We start from the raw sequence: 16,223 nt of genomic DNA on the forward strand, positions 1-16,223 counted from the left end.
AAAACCTTTTTTTGTTTTTTACCGAGAGCTTTTTTACTTTTTACTCTCTAATAAAGATGAATTCATTTGTTGGAAAACTTGTATTACTTTTTACTCTTTATTCACTGTATTACTTGTCTTGTCTTGGTTGTGAAGATTTAGATTTTGTAAAAACGAAATTGAAACAAAAAAGAAAGGAGTGGATACGTTTGGTTAATTTGTATGAAACATTTTGGGTACTAATTTGTATTGGAATCTGAGATTGATGCTTTTAGAGGGTTTTAAAATGATCAAAAAAGGAAAACGAGGGCCACACTTCGTAAATTTTGTGTAATGTCTACACGCGATCGACGTGAATATGAATGGTTGACTGGGTTTTTTCAAAATAAAAAAAAAGTCAGGAGTTATGGGGCCCATGCATGCGTAAGTTACGATTATACCCCTATTGTTTATTTGTTTTCGTTCCTCTCCAATGTAATTTGAATTTGAAATCACGCCTCTATTAAATATGTCATCGTATAATGTCCATATTGAACATTTAACTAAACTAAAACAATGTTCATGGAGTGATTCTTAAGCCAACATTTTTTCTTGTTCAAGACATAGCATTTTGTAAGTTTGATGGTTTAAAGTAATGTACTTATTGTCCAAAACGAGTTAGCTAGGTAACATGGAGTTAATCGGAAAAACAGAACATATTTCCAAAAAAAACATACTTAACACATAATCTACTTATTATCACAAGTAGGTTACTAGTGCCAAACCAAAGAAGAAAACCCCTAAATTCCTTTTAATGCTAGAAACGAAAGCTGGTATTAAGATTTAACTGATGATTTAAAACGTATCACCAATAATTAACACATAATCGCTCGATTAGCAACAAAGTCGTTGTAGTATAGTGGTAAGTATTCCCGCCTGTCACGCGGGTGACCCGGGTTCGATCCCCGGCAACGGCGATTACTTTAGTTTTGCCTAATTCATCGAACCCTCTGATTCATTCCAAATGTTTCCCAACTCGCGTTGATGGTTCGGGTTCCTCTGCTTTTAAGACATTAGTTACATGCTCCTGCACTTTCTACAAAATAAACGTCATAATCCAAAAATATTACATGATCATACATCATATATGCCGCCGAACCTTGTTATGGGACAAACTCGTAAACCCCTTTTTCCTTTTATGTTCAATGAACTATACAAGTTTTGGTTATGAATACATAAATAATGATGGACCCAGCAATTAATCCAAAATTTGGATATTAGATACTAAAGCTTAAAATCAACATGTAACCAAACTAAATACTTTATAGAACATAGTAAATGGTATTCACCAATCTTTATATCATTTGTAAGGTACGAAGAAGGTAAAAAAAAGAGAGAGCCAGTGTACATACAACTAATCAGGACAAAAGTAGTCAAAATTGTTTCTAAAGTGAGATTTGTATGCAAGAAAAAAGTGATAATTTTTAATTGAATATATCATTATGATGTTAATCACACGGCTTCACTGTATAAAATAAAATTTTAAAAACCAATCAAATGGTGTGTTTTTCGGTCACACAAGTAAGGGACCCACACTGAAGAAACGGTCCCACTGTGTCTCCTCCTTTCTTTTCTCTGTATTATTTGGTCATTACTCATTTTACATACTCACAGAAAAAAAAAAAGATTAGAACATAAACACACGTTACTAAGCGTAGTTATCCTCTGCACCTTAACATACACCTCTTATATTCACCTCACGTAATCTCACCCTTCCAAAACCATGTATTTACACGTGGACGATCGATACACAAGAACAATGATTCTTAATATGAACTCAATGTACTTGAACACACACACGACCCAATTTTTACATTAGATGAAAAAAATATTATTATTTGTTGGAGAAGAAAGAGAGATTCTTCTTCTTCGATTCCAGCGAAGGAAAAGCGTATTCCTCGTGAGCACTAACTTCTCACTCCTCTCTTCTTCTTCTTCATCAGTCTACGTTCACACAATCTTTCACCCACCTATTCAAAGCTCTCTCCGGAAGTTTCGAGGGGTTGGTTGTTGGTTTTCCCGATGACTTCGGATGGAGCTACGTCGACATCAGCAGCTGCAGCTGCGGCGGCGGCAGCAGCGGCGAGGAGGAAGCCGTCGTGGAGAGAAAGGGAGAATAATCGGAGGAGAGAAAGACGGAGAAGAGCTGTAGCTGCGAAGATATACACTGGGCTTAGAGCTCAAGGTGATTATAATTTGCCTAAACATTGTGATAATAATGAAGTCCTTAAAGCTCTTTGTGTTGAAGCTGGTTGGGTTGTTGAAGAAGATGGTACTACTTATCGCAAGGTGAAGACTTTCTCCATTTTTTCCAGATCTGAGCTTGTTTTATTGATGTTTTTGATGTTTGAATCTGAATTCGTTGATTTCAATTGTGGTTAAATGGGTTTGAATCTGAGAATTTGAGGGTTTTCTCAAAGTGAATTTGAATCATCAGAAACTATGGATGGATCTGATTTCTCAAAGTGAATTTATGGGTTTTCTTTCTAATTTTAGAGTTATTATTGGTATGCTAAAGTCTTAATCTTTTATGTATGATACTTGGTCCAAAGTCATTGCATTGTGTTTCTTTTGCTTACCTGTGATTGATTGATGTTTGATTGGTTATTGTTTTGCTTTTGTTGGAGTATCAGGGATGCAAGCCTTTACCTGGTGAGATAGCTGGGACTTCATCTCGAGTAACTCCATATTCATCACAGAACCAGAGCCCTCTTTCATCAGCCTTTCAAAGTCCCATCCCATCTTACCAAGTTAGCCCGTCTTCTTCATCATTCCCGAGTCCTTCTCGCGGTGAACCAAATAACAACATGTCCTCTACATTCTTCCCTTTCCTCAGAAATGGTGGCATTCCTTCTTCTCTTCCTTCCCTCAGAATCTCAAACAGTTGTCCAGTTACCCCACCGGTCTCATCGCCGACTTCTAAGAACCCGAAACCGTTGCCTAACTGGGAATCTATCGCTAAGCAATCCATGGCCATTGCTAAACAATCAATGGCGTCTTTTAATTATCCTTTCTATGCGGTTTCTGCACCTGCTAGTCCGACACATCGCCACCAGTTTCATACCCCGGCTACTATACCTGAATGTGATGAGTCTGACTCTTCCACTGTTGATTCTGGTCATTGGATAAGCTTTCAGAAGTTTGCACAACAACAGCCATTCTCTGCCTCTATGGTGCCAACCTCTCCTACCTTCAATCTTGTGAAACCTGCGCCTCAGCAGATGTCTCCAAATACTGCTGCCTTCCAAGAGATTGGTCAAAGCTCTGAGTTTAAATTTGAGAATAGCCAAGTTAAACCCTGGGAAGGAGAGAGGATACATGATGTGGGTATGGAGGATCTTGAGCTTACACTTGGAAATGGGAAGGCTCGTGGTTGACATAAACAACTAGGCAAACCCAAATGGCATGTCATTGGAATATGAGAAACTAATCCTCTTGAGTATTTTCTTCTTCGTCCAGGTATTTGGATCTTTATGGAATCTCATATGTTCTTCACTTATTATCCAAATATGCTGCCCAAAGCCTTCTCCATGGAAGCATTGGAGTGTTAGAGTGGTTATTCAATTCATGAATTTGGTTTCAAAAGCATTATTTGTAGATAAAAAAATCTTAAGATGTATGATTCTGTTTCCTTACATATGTTACATTAATTAGTGGCTTGAAACTGTCTTGTGTCTTGTCAAATTGCTTAGTCATATATCATTTCTTGAGCCGATTCTGTCTCTTAGCATCAAGATCCAAAATTTGCAAAAACATTTGCTTTTACAAAATGTTAAATTCTTTATTTCCCTGCAATCAATCTTTTGGTCAAACACTAACACATCATCAAATATCTAGTTAGACAAAGCTAGCTAGGATAGTAGCATAATCAATGAACACAGCTAGCTACAAATGGTACATTCCATAACGAATACAAACACTGGTCACTCATCTTCTTAATAGTCCAATCCCTGTTTCTGATCAAACAAGTAATGGAGAATGCAGATCCAGTTTGGTTTCAGTCTCATGGCTTTTTGTTTCTCTCTCAGTCTCAACATTACATTCTTGGTATCTGAAACAAGCTGTGAGATGATCATTAACAATGCCAGAGGCCTGCAAGAAGGAATACATAACAGTAGGACCAACGCAGCGAAACCCTCTCTGCATCATATCTTTGCTAATGTACTCTGCCTTTGGGGACTTAACCGGTACTTGACGACCATATCGATAGCCATTTCTTAATGGCTTGTGGTTCACAAATCTCCAACAATAATTACTGAACGATCCAAATTCCTGCTTGACCTGTTTTCAGATTACAACCAAAGCTATTTCAGTAAACACATAGTATCTACAATTTCATAGCAAAACACACAGTGCCTACCTTGAGAACAGATTTCGCGTTCTCTACAATTGCTCGCAGTTTCTGTTCGGATAGAATTAGACACCCATTAACTCTAAGAGACATCAACCTCTTCTCTGTGAATTGTGCTATAGCTGAAGGATCAAACTCTTCAAAGAGCTTCCTACAAAAAAGAAACCAAAACTTCTGATATCACACCAAACCAAAACACAAAATAGCAAATTCACCGTCCTAAGTTTACCTAAAGTCGTCTCTTCTGCGTAGGATTGAAGGCCAGCTAAACTCAGCCAAAGCTTGTGAGAAGACAAGTAGCTCGAAGAGTTTCTTGTCATCACGAACTGGAACACCCCATTCCTCGTCGTGGAACAAAACATAGATCGGGTCTGTTTGATCAATCACCATTATTATTATTAACTGAAAAACTTACATATCCAATGTCATCAATCATCTTCTACATTTTTTTTTGTCCTTATTTATCAACTACAATACCTAGTTTTTGCTAGGTGCAATTAATGTGTTGTTGACATCTATGAAAACTGATTGTAACCTTTATTAACTTTAACGTATTATCAAAACAAAATTACATTTCGAAAACCATAAAAAGCCATTCACATGGCATCAATTTATAAAGTCGATTGAGATATTTTATTGGGGCCAAAAACGAAGAAATTTGGTAAGTATCTTTTAATTCTTTGCAGATTCATTAAATGTTGTGACAAGGACAACAAGTCTCTACATAGTGTAAAACATTTTATTCCTAACAATAAAACCTAAAAACTAATATTTTGTTTTATTCTTTAAAAATATACTCCCTCGTTCCTTTTTGTTTGATTGTTTAGAAAAAAAAATTGTTTCAAAAAGATTAATTTTTTAGATTTTCAATACAATAGTTATTAGTTATAATTGATAAATTGTAAACTTCAACACAAATTAGTGAATATCATTGGTTTAAAGTTATTGAAAATTGTAAATCACAAAAAATAATACATTTAAATGCAACATTTATTATGTTTTCTTAATATTTGTGTATTTTCTAAAAGATCAAACAAAAAGTAACAGATGGATTATATACTTCCTCGTTATTCACGAAATTCAGAGGTAAAAAACAGAATTTTCTCTAAATAAATGAGAGAAAAAATGTGAATTTAAATTAAAGTTAAATGAGGCAAAGAGGGAAAAAAAAAGGTGTCAGACAAAGAGACCTGAATTAGGTGTGATCCAGTGGCATCTCTTGACCGGTCCCGGAATTTTAGGACTAATGTCTTCAACGACGGCGACGGAGGCAACGACATTATTGAGCTTCTCAACTCCGTTCCGTTTCGACGGAGTGGTTACTTTCCCAGAGTTTGTCGTGTTCACTGACGAACGTTCCGAGGATGAAGAAGAAGAAGAGGAATCATCAGTCGAAACTGAGAAATTGGAATCGGGCTTCTTCGTCGCCGGAGATTTCGTCACTCGTGGATTCAGTTGTGGCTTCTTCGTCATTTCTGTTTTCGTAACCTTAAATCTGTTCCCGGTCGAACAGAGGATAGCTCGTGACTCATCTATTGGTTTAACCGGAGAACGAAGCTTAGAGACTATAGACATCTGAGAGAAGCTTTGAATGGTAGGAGATGGAGAATTCGAAGGTAACGTGAGGGTAAAATTGGAAAGATAAGGAATGAAATGAGATCAGTGAGAAAGAGAGAGAGAGATGGAACAGAGTATGAAAGAGCTTAACGAAGGTTTTTAAAAACTGTAGAACGGTAACAGATAAAGAAAGCATGTAAACCGGTCATAGCCGGTGATTATTGCTTACGTGTCGGTTAATTTTCTGTTTAATCCTTGTTGGTTTCAGAAAAAGGACACCAAATGGTTTATTACATGTCGTGCAAATTACGCTTTTGTCATTTAATTCCGGATTAAAAGTTTGCCGCCTGCATTATTTTCTAACTTATGGTTAATTAATTTTCGTTCAATAATTAAAAATAGGTGTTTTGGAGAATGCATCAAAAAGTCCTACTATGCTTTATGACTTTGAACTATATACAGTAAAAACTTGACGAAAAAACTACATTAGGTTAAACTCTAAAGAATGTTTTGGAGAATGCACCCAAAGTCCCCGCATGCTTTATGACTTTGTGACCAGTCCATATACAGTAAAATTGATGAAACAACTGTACATTTATTTACTTCAACCTCGAATTAACTGCTTCAGTAGCTCGTGCTCAATCACAGCTTTTGGCTTCTCGAAGAGGGGCAAGTACAATGATTGTAAATCAACCAAGATTATTTGACCTCTTTTTTTTTTATGTTATTTATTGGTTTTATAACTACTCAAGCATTGGAACTAGAAAACCAGAATTTTTACCCATTACATTCCATTCATTATTTGTTTCATTCTAAATTAAAAATTCATCAATTGGCAAATAACTAGTAGATTGTTTTATGTTCTATCTTATCTGATATCTCAACAGTAGGATTCTTGATATGCAAATCGAACCGATGATCCTTCTAGCCATTAGATAATTAAAGCTAACCGATCAAACAAATTGTAGGCCAAACCGGTAAAAGTTCCAATTCTGATACACTTGTGTCATTTGTATCTATGTAAAAAAATAGTTGTAATTTTACGGAGGGCATAAAGGTTGAGAGGTGGGCTGAGAGTCAGAGTCTAATTTGGTGAAGTGTATGTGGGTGTTGGAACACGAGTGAAGGGTAAAATTGGGAAAACAAAAGCTTTAAGTATAAGTTAAGAAAGTAGCTTACCGTTAAGAAAAAGAATCGTAAAAGCCAACACAACACCAACTCCACAAACTCACCTGGCTTGCCTTTTCTTTAATTTCTAACGGCTAACCACTAAACCCTCTTTTAATGGGCTTTTAGCCCAATCAATTATATGGCCATAACTACAACACCCACATCTCTCTCCGTACGTACTTAATGATCCCTTTAGATTGATGCAAGTCTCAACAAACCAACAAAAATTTGATGTAAGTATACCTGTGACAACTAAAATTCTGCAACATCTTTTGATTCAGAACCGTATCTGTACATAGCCTTTGTGTAAAGAACTAAAAGACTAAAGACTCGTTTTCTTCCTTTAAACCGGTCCGAGAGTGTTGAAGTGGTCCCATGCTTCCTAAATGATTGGACCAAACAAAAAAAAGGACTTAAGATTTTAAAGATCCTGCAATGTTTTTAAATTGTCATAAACCAATGTTTATAGTAACAATAAGAACCTGTAATAATTCGAAAACTTTCTCGGCCATGTATTTCTGGTTTGCAGAAGCACCCTTTTGTTGTAGTTTGTCTGGATGAAGTATTAGTAATGCCCTCTGGTACGATTTTCGAACCGCGTTTCCTTCGATCATATCCATTAGAGGAACCGGCTTCCACCCGCTCCCAGACCAAAGAATCTTTAAAATAAAACTTCAAAATTCATCACTTATGCACTGATGCATAGTTTCCAACAATGTTATGTGTTATACATCAACAAGAATACTTACATATTGCAGCGTGGATAGAAGAGACCGAATGTTTCCACTCTTTCCGCTTGACCACTTGCGGATTTTAGCATCGATGTTCTGCAGAGGTTCGGATTCCGTTTTCTTTTAGTTTTGAGGTTATTTTCAGGTAAAAGAATCGAAAATATACATATCTTTGCAGTTGCAGTAGTATTACCTTGATTTCTTCAGCATCCTTATTGGCCTCTTCCATTTTGTTTTCATCTTGTGTTATATCCTCCACCTGCACAACACATTACAAGTTCCATGTCAATTATAAATAGAAACATACACATTTTTAGATTGAAAAACTGAAAGGTGGAAGGGCGCGTTAAATTACATCGAAATTTACATGGAAGGGCTCATCTATATCCTCTGAGGTAGTATGTGCTGATAGAAAGAAAAGAAAAAAGATGTTATTTAGTTGTGTAGTAATAACAAGATTTAAAAACAATCAAAGAACTTACTTGTGCTAGGTTCTTGTCTCTCTTCTTGTACAGTATCACCAGGAGCCTTATAGTTCATGCTCTCCCGGTCTGAATCTTTTTTCTGAGTTGACTGTGAAGGTTTCTGATCCCGATTCTGCAACGATATTTACAGGTAAGGAATCACAAACCAAGGAACATATAGCAAGTAGGATCTTGATTTTCTGATTAAGTACCATAGCGGGGATATCTGGAGTCGATTTCTTTTGTTGATCAGGAATGTTTACAGTTTCCTTGGCATTAGAACCATCATGAATGATATCAGTCTTGGGAGTTTCTTTAGCTCTCCATCTAGAGCTTTGTCCAAGAGATTCCCCACCTGCTCCAACTGAAGCTCCTTTACTGAAAATCTTAACGAAGTCACTCACTTTTCCTTTGACTCCATCTTTGCCAACTTCTGGTGCTGCTGATGAACTTGCGAAGCTGGATTTATCGGGTATCGGGCTACTATCCAAAGAACTTTTAGTGCCTTGTGATTTCTTCTTGGTTCTTGAATCTTCGGTAAAACTTCGAGTGTTCTTCGCTTTGCTTTTACCTTTTCTCACTTCTCTCTCTGATACTATTTTCTCATCTGCAATGACAAAGAACCAAATGCACAGTCAACAAAAGGAAGTTAACCCAACCAAATGTAACAAATATACATGTCTGCAGAAACCAACCTTGTCTCTCATCTTCTTCATGAAAAATTGAATGAAGAGGCTTCACAGTAGTAGCTTCATGTGCTTTTGACACACCAGAGAAGGCCTGTTCAGACTCAACTGAATCAAGAGGCTTCACATTAGCCTCACGTGCTTTTGAGACACCAAAGAAGGCTTGTTCAGACTTCAAATCTGTTTCTGTTTTCTCTTCTTTTGTCTGGACACCAGGACGCTTTAGCGAGGTCTTCTTCACATCTTTCAAACCAGATAAACCACTTTTTCCATCTCCTTCTTCATTTTTACCCAATTTCTCAACAACTGAAGTTTTTCGATAATCACTCAATGGTACAGGTGTTGTCTCCTCAGCTTTAGACATAGAACTCAATCTAGAGCTTCCCCAAATAACAACAGGAACTCCTTTATTAGGCCACTTGTAGATAGAGAAATGAAATTGCCTTCCTTTCCCAGTAACAAAAACTTGTGGAGGATCATCACAATCATCTGAATATGATTTAGCAGTAGAGACCACATCTGCTTTGCTTGAAGTTCTTGACAAAGGAGAGCTCGAAACAGTTTCTTTGTTCTTGTTCAAACTACGAGTAGCTGCTAAATTAAATGTTGGAATCTCTGTTGCTTTTGCAGGAAGACTGAGTAACAAAGTCAACAATTATACAAATTAGCAACGAAACTTATCTCTTCGTTTAAATTAGTTCAAAGAAAACAGACCTGAATTGGGATGGAGACGAAGTCCCTGAAGAAGATTCGGGTTTGTGAGCCGGGCTAAGGATCCGAGAACCCGGAAGTGATGATGATTCATTAACTCTGAAAATATCGTCGAAGAAATCATCAGTGGTGAAACGACGCCGGACAGATGATGTATCTTCGCCGAATACAGGCTTCTCGTCTTGCGGAAGCAGATCGCCGACGTCGACGATGACGTCACGACGCCGGAGAGCGGATTCACTGAAGCTATGTCGTGTGACTTCGTTACTAGTAACTTTAGAGCGTCTCTTAGGAGGACCACCAAACACGTCACCAAAATCGATGTCCACGTCATCGCCACCGGGACTACGCAACACAGGTGGTGCTGAGTTGGAGCCTAAAAGAACGGTTTCTGAGCTTGGTAATGTCTGCATAGCACAAAGACACAGAATTTGCAATTGCTCCGGAGAGGGAGATACATACAGAGGCTGAAACAAAAGGCTTTAAGAAAAAGACAAAGACAGAGGTAAGAGTGGGGTTCCATTTGATTTGAAACCACAAAAAAATGGGATTTTCCGGTCATTACAGAGAGAAGAATCTTAAAGAGTCTTGTTTGTGGATAAAACCCACATACATCCAAAACTCTTACACTCTCTTTGTCTTCCTTGTTCTTCCATATCTCTCTTTCTTGCCTAATCTCTCGTTTGTTGTCTCTCTCATAATTTTTTTTTGTGGTCAGGAAATAATGCATAGTTAAAAAAAGAGAGACTTTTCTGACTAAATAAGAAACTGTGGTCAACAATACAGTATTGTTAATAAGACTCTTGAGTTTTTCAGCTATAGGCTACACAAGATTCTTAGTAGAGAAGAAGAACTAGGAACCTAAAAGGATAACTGATTATAACAACAGATGTGGGAAGATGAAACTTAGCCTACCTTTTTTCTTAACTCGAGGAAGAAGAAGATGATTGGGTTTTTCGATATCTTGCTTAACAAGCATCCATCTCTTTTATCAATCTGAACCATCGGGAAAGCTATCCAACGCATCTTGTTTGCCATTAACGTAGAACTCTACCACAGCGTGCATTCGTTCGAGTTTATCTGGATGGTAATTGAGATGCACAATCACTGGCTTCAACTTCTTCAGTTCTTGATTCTTTCTCACTGTTTTGAAGAGTACCTTACTGTTCATGAACTCGTACATATCCATGACTCTCTTGGAAGCGTGTAAGCCAGTGTACCCTGGATGCGAAGGGTAAAAGAGTTGCTCGTTGAAAACCGCTTGGTCCCATGCCTCTGACTTAGAGAGTGTATCTGCCACACGATCGAGTAGGTCTATTGAAGGAATAGTTGGTCTTAGATAGAAAAACCCTGAATTGAAAACCCATATCCTCATTGTGTGTGCATACCTAGCCCATCCCATTGATGGTTCATCAAACACATCGTTGAAGCCATAAGCCGTGTTATTGTCGTGACCATCACTCATTGACTCAACATCAGAGTCTCTGTGTAAATGACTAAAAGGATTCTGCAAGAAGACAATGTCCACATCCGATAGAAGAACACTGTAACCAAGCTGCAAGAACTCTCTTAAGACGCGGAACTTCAGTCCGGAAACAGCGTGATTACCTCCGCTTTTTCCAACCATGTCCACTGCTTTATCTGGATCTCGCTTGTAAAACACAACCTCCTTCGATTCGCAGAAACTTTCCATGGAATCATCCAACGCGACAATGAGGTAGTTTTGAATACCAACTCTCTTTACACTAGCAATCTGCAACTCCAACATTGGTTTCACATTTGAATTTGCAAGAACCACAATGATCTCTTTATTGACAGCTACTTTCTCTAAAAGCTTAGCTAATCTCGGGTTAACAGACTCATCAGGAACAACAGTTGGATTAGTTCTCAGACTCTTGACAGTACCAAAAGGCCCTGCCTTTATCTCTGATCCCAAAACTAAGACTTGTTTCCTTGCATTCTCTGTTTCCTGTTCCGCCAACCGTACCTTCTCCGTTAGTTCTCTTACCTGCTTCCTTAACTCTGCGTTCTTTACCGAGATAATTGAAAAGTCTGATTTGAGCATTTTGACTCGTTCAGATGATTCACATGAAGCCAATCCATCCTGAACAATTCAAAAAACAGAGAAAAAAAATGAAACTTCACCAGTTAAACTCAAATGTTCAAGACATGCAATTTGTAGTTCTACTCAAAAATCCATGAAGATTTTGAATCTTCATAACAAACGCAAGAGACTCAAATTCTCAAATTCCAACAAACACTAATTCTAATCACAAATCGAGAGCTCGAGATTACAGAAAAATTTCTAAAAAAAGGAATTTGTAGATGTTTAAAGCATAAGATCTCTCTCAGTACCGTAGAGGTTGATTTCGAAATGCGTTCTTCGTTAGCAATCAAGGATGATCCCGAGTTAAAGAAGCCGTTCGGGAACAAGACGGAACAGACACAGCCGATAAGAATTCCGACAAAGATGGCAATCGCAATTCGAGATCCACGGAGCTGTTGGATCCTGTCTCTGCGACCCGCCATTGCCGAAATGACGCAGAAGCCAAATTGATAAACCCTCTCTTATTCTGTGATCAAACTGTATTTCTGCAAGTTCATTTTATATGAGCCATTTGTATTTTTTTCTTTAAGTTTCATTTACTGTCTGTTGATCTGTTCTATAGTTCATTCTATTAACATACCATCCTGATAGAGAAATAAATAAGTGGGTTCTAATTTTTAAAATCATGTTACAAGGTTAACAAAATTATAATAATTTATATACTACAGTCTATAAAGAGTGGACTTGATCAATCATTTATGTACTAGTTAGGCAAAATTTGCCGAACCTACCACAAACCAAACTTCCATTCAATATTTAATTAAGCAGGATCGATAAGACTGTTCATTATTAAGGCTAAAGAGTAATTAAGTTGAGCTAGACACCATCACAAGTAGGGGAAAGACATGGATTCATACAAACAGGATAAATGCACTTCTTGCAAGTAGATGATGATGTATTTACTACGGTTCCGATGAGATATCTGAGATCAGTCAGATCAACATGCAAAAAACGAGAAAAGCTATCTCCAAAAATCGCCGTAATGAAACAGTTTTGTAATGGATTTGGATAGCTTCACACTTTTTACAAGTATCGAACTGATGTCAGAGATGCCATCACTTCTTCCAAACCAGCCTTCGTGGGATTGGGCTTCATTGCTTCTTGATAAGCCATATTCTCCCCTTCTTTTCTTTCTTAAGAGACCAACGAAGCTCCTCTTCGGCGGTGGCTGACGGCCTTAAGGAATCAGAGCTTTCGTTTAGCCCTAAAATATAAAAGAGAAGTCGAAGGAAACCCTTAAAAATATAATGTGCTTGTTCGCCCCAATCAATTCCATCTCCCGCCAAGTATTTCTAGATTCGGCTATAGTATTCAAACTTAAATAACAAACATCATCTTATTAGTGAACACTTTCGTCTTCTGTGATCAAGCCCATAACATACTGACAGAGAAAGAGAGAAGTTGTTTAATTTTTCGATCGAAACGAAAAGAAATGGTTCCAATTTTCCTCAACCAACTTCCAAGTTTGACAAAACAAAAAAGCGGTTTAATAACCTAAACATCAGAAGAAGAAGAAGTTTGGTTCTTTCGATATCTTGCTTAACAAGCATATACTCCTCTATGAACCATCACGGAACCTATCAAGCGCATCTTGCTTGCCATTAACGTAGAACTCCACTGCAGCTTGCATTCTTTCGAGTTTATCTGAATGGTAATTCATATGAATAATCACCGGCTTCAGCTTCTTCATTTCCTCATCCTTTCTCACCGTTTTGAAGAGGACCCTACTGTTCATGAACTCGTACACATCCATGACTCTCTTGGAAGCGTATAAGCCAGTGTATCCAGGATGCGAAGGGTAAAAGAGGTGCTGATTGAAAACTGCTTGGTCCCATCCCCCCGACTTAGAGAGTGTATCTGTCACCCGATCTAGTAGCTCGATTGAAGGAAGAGTTGGTCTTAGATAGAAAAACCCTGAATTGAAAACCCATATCCTGTTTGTGTAGACAGTCCGAGACCGTGTCATGGTTGGGTCATCAAACACATCGTTGAAGCCATAAGCTGTGTTATTGTCATGACCATCGCTCATGGACTCCACATCAGAGTCTCTGTACAGATGACCAAAAGGGTTCTGCAAGAATACAATGTCCACATCCGATAGAAGAACACCATAACCAAGCTGCAAGAACTCCCTTAAGACGCGGAATTTCAGTCCAGATACATCAGAACTCCTTCTGCTTTTCCCAACCACATCTATCGCGTTATCTGGATCTCTCTTGTAATATGCGACTTCATTCGATTTACAAAAGCTTTCTAAGGAATCATCCAACGGGACGACCAAGTAGTTTTGAATACCCACTCTCTTTACGCTAGCAATCTGCACCTCCAACATTGGTTTCACATTGTTATTTGCAAGAACTACAATGATCTCTTTATTGACAGCTACTTTCTCTAAAAGCTTAGCTAATCTGGGGTTAGCAGACTCGTCGGGAGCCACAGTTGGATTAGTTTGCAGACCCGTGACAGTGCCAAAAGGCCCTGCCTTGATCACTTCTTTTTGTTCCGCCAACCGTACCTTTTCTGTTAGGTCACTGACCTGCTTCCTTAACTCGCCATTCTTTTCGGAGATGATTGCGAATTCTGCTTTGAACATCTTGACCCGTTCAGGCGATTCACATGAAGCCGATGCAACCTGAAAAAGATAAACAGAGAAAGGATGAAGTTCACCATTTAAACTTTGGTTTTGATGTCCAAATTATCAGTCTTGAGTAAGATCCACGATGATGATGATTAAACATGTAGTGTTTCTTACTCAAAAATTATGAACCTCAAAACAAACGAACTCAGTAAGAGACTTAAATTCTAAAATCCATCTCCCGCCAAATTTGGTTCTAAAATTTACTATAGTATTCAAACTTCATTCATCAACATTTTGACATATATAATCTACAACAAAGAGAACAACACCATGTCCAGCATTATAAATCAACTCAAATGCCATAATGGCTAGCTTCCAGAGGACATCTTATAATTCAGAACACAACTCTAGAGCTCTAGACCACAGAATTTCAAAAAACAAACCGACTGTACATGATTAGAGTATAAGAACTAAGTTTACCTTTGATGATCTGAAGTTGACGAAATCATTGGGTATCAAAATAGTGCAGACGCACCCGATAAAGATTCCAACCAGGACGGCGATCGCAATTCCACATTCGCGGAATGGTTGGACTTTCTCTTTACGAACCGCCATTGCCAATTGAAGTTATCCGAAAGTAAAAAGAGTAAGATACAGTAACCAAATTAATAAACCCCTTTCTTTCTTCTGTGATCAAATCCTAGTAGTGCAAGTTAATCTTATATAACCATTGATTTTGGTTTCAATGTTTTTTAACACGGCTGAAGTTGTTCTTGGTCAAAGGCCATATTAACAATAACATCTAACTAGGTAGAGAGGTTTAGGCAGAATTACCGAACTCAGCACAACCATATTTATTACAAAGCAGGACCGATTATTTATTATATTCCCCTCAAATCCACACCATTCAACACTATTAACCTATGATGCACGCGTCTCACGTACCTGAAACGTGATGGGGGCTGGTACTTCACGGGGACAACAGGGAAACATCCTCTAAACGTTTCATGAAACAGAGGGACGGCAAGCAAAAAACGTGATGGAGAACGTTTCCCAAACATTTATGAGATATTTTAGGTGTCCCCTTTATAAAAATAGGAAATTTATAAAGGAATAAAAGAGCTTATTCTAGGGTTTAATATTAGTAAAAGCTGTATACAAAAACCAAACCGTTTTCGAGTTCTCAGAAGCATAAAGATGATCAAATCATAAACCTAAGGAGTCTACCAGTACTCCTTTCCTAAGCAGTTGAGACATTTTTGTACCCTGCAATGTTAAAACAAAGTTTCCAAATTTTAGTCTAAAAGAAAATTATTAGATACCATATCCAAATGTCTTCTCAGAGTTTTGTTCTCTGATTAAGAGTTAAAAGGAGGAAAAAAAACCTGTGACCATCGCAAGTAGGGCAAAGACATGGATTGATACAAACGGGATCATACAATGGTGACCATTTAATCGTTGCGTTTCCTTTGCATAATTTGCATATGTAAAACCCTTTTCCACGACACACTCTACAAGCCATTCCGCTTTTCTTCCGTTTCTCTTCAATTGTATATCGAAATGCTCCTAAAGCTGCTGAAGAAACCGCGGTTATTATCACAAACCCACCAACAGCAACGCCTGCGGTGGTTCTCAAGAATCGAATCGGTTCTAGTGGCATCTCTTATAGAGTTATTGTCTCTGTGCGGAATTTCGTCGAACACCTTGAGCGCGTATTTCCGTTGATGCTTATCTTTCCTATCCGACTTTTTCCAATTACAGTATATCTCAGATTACAAGAACAAGAAAAGGGAATTAAAGGGGGAAATGAATCAGTTTGTTTCCCGCCCAATATATGAACACAAAATCAG

General features: G+C 37.9%; 6 protein-coding genes, 2 long non-coding RNA genes and 1 other non-coding gene across 10 annotated transcripts; 3 read left to right on the forward strand and 6 right to left on the reverse strand.

Moving 5' to 3' along the window:
• The first annotated feature begins 863 nt into the window (after window positions 1-863).
• Window positions 864-935, forward strand: AT1G75070. The gene has a single exon. It is a non-coding gene; the product is annotated as a tRNA-Asp (tRNA).
• Window positions 936-1,835: 900 nt separating this feature from the next.
• Window positions 1,836-4,407, forward strand: BZR1 (Brassinosteroid signaling positive regulator (BZR1) family protein). Of its 2 annotated transcripts, NM_202416.1 has the most exons (3): window positions 1,836-2,307; window positions 2,652-3,477; window positions 4,047-4,407. In NM_202416.1, the coding sequence occupies exons 1-2, from the start codon at window positions 2,041-2,043 to the stop codon at window positions 3,393-3,395; spliced, it is 1,011 nt and encodes a 336-aa protein (NP_974145.1). In that variant the 5' UTR covers window positions 1,836-2,040; the 3' UTR covers window positions 3,396-3,477; window positions 4,047-4,407. The 2 variants fall into 2 exon arrangements, with proteins under 2 accessions (NP_974145.1, NP_565099.1); NM_106164.3 differs by lacking the exon at window positions 4,047-4,407 and having other exon boundaries at window positions 2,652-3,742.
• AT1G09523 lies at window positions 3,016-3,235 on the reverse strand. The gene has a single exon (NR_139641.1). It is a non-coding gene; the product is annotated as an other RNA (long non-coding RNA).
• Window positions 3,779-6,097, reverse strand: AT1G75090 (DNA glycosylase superfamily protein). The gene is made up of 4 exons (NM_106165.3): window positions 5,560-6,097; window positions 4,599-4,740; window positions 4,379-4,520; window positions 3,779-4,299 (listed from the first exon to the last, which is right to left on the reverse strand). The coding sequence occupies exons 1-4, from the start codon at window positions 5,942-5,944 to the stop codon at window positions 3,979-3,981; spliced, it is 990 nt and encodes a 329-aa protein (NP_565100.1). The 5' UTR covers window positions 5,945-6,097; the 3' UTR covers window positions 3,779-3,978.
• On the forward strand, window positions 4,720-5,163 carry AT1G09527. The gene has a single exon (NR_139642.1). It is a non-coding gene; the product is annotated as an other RNA (long non-coding RNA).
• A 974-nt stretch (window positions 6,098-7,071) lies between the features above and the next one.
• On the reverse strand, window positions 7,072-10,400 carry JAC1 (J-domain protein required for chloroplast accumulation response 1). The gene is made up of 9 exons (NM_106166.4): window positions 9,692-10,400; window positions 8,987-9,612; window positions 8,504-8,898; window positions 8,310-8,424; window positions 8,183-8,232; window positions 8,021-8,086; window positions 7,846-7,923; window positions 7,579-7,755; window positions 7,072-7,478 (listed from the first exon to the last, which is right to left on the reverse strand). Exons 1-9 carry the CDS (start codon window positions 10,099-10,101, stop codon window positions 7,440-7,442), a joined length of 1,956 nt encoding a protein of 651 aa, NP_565101.1. The 5' UTR covers window positions 10,102-10,400; the 3' UTR covers window positions 7,072-7,439.
• On the reverse strand, window positions 10,337-12,365 carry RRA2 (Nucleotide-diphospho-sugar transferase family protein). The gene is made up of 2 exons (NM_106167.3): window positions 12,044-12,365; window positions 10,337-11,792 (listed from the first exon to the last, which is right to left on the reverse strand). The coding sequence occupies exons 1-2, from the start codon at window positions 12,215-12,217 to the stop codon at window positions 10,680-10,682; spliced, it is 1,287 nt and encodes a 428-aa protein (NP_565102.1). The 5' UTR covers window positions 12,218-12,365; the 3' UTR covers window positions 10,337-10,679.
• Window positions 12,366-13,188: 823 nt separating this feature from the next.
• On the reverse strand, window positions 13,189-15,277 carry RRA1 (Nucleotide-diphospho-sugar transferase family protein). The gene is made up of 2 exons (NM_106168.3): window positions 14,854-15,277; window positions 13,189-14,427 (listed from the first exon to the last, which is right to left on the reverse strand). Exons 1-2 carry the CDS (start codon window positions 14,986-14,988, stop codon window positions 13,354-13,356), a joined length of 1,209 nt encoding a protein of 402 aa, NP_177648.1. The 5' UTR covers window positions 14,989-15,277; the 3' UTR covers window positions 13,189-13,353.
• A 194-nt stretch (window positions 15,278-15,471) lies between these two features.
• On the reverse strand, window positions 15,472-16,219 carry AT1G75125 (plastid transcriptionally active protein). Its single transcript, NM_001334675.1, has 2 exons — window positions 15,759-16,219; window positions 15,472-15,639 (listed from the first exon to the last, which is right to left on the reverse strand). Exons 1-2 carry the CDS (start codon window positions 16,031-16,033, stop codon window positions 15,597-15,599), a joined length of 318 nt encoding a protein of 105 aa, NP_001322697.1. The 5' UTR covers window positions 16,034-16,219; the 3' UTR covers window positions 15,472-15,596.
• Between the last annotated feature and the right edge of the window lie 4 nt (window positions 16,220-16,223).

Source organism: Arabidopsis thaliana (assembly GCF_000001735.4).
Source record: "Arabidopsis thaliana chromosome 1 sequence".
In the NCBI taxonomy this organism is placed as follows: Eukaryota; Viridiplantae; Streptophyta; class Magnoliopsida; order Brassicales; family Brassicaceae; genus Arabidopsis; species Arabidopsis thaliana.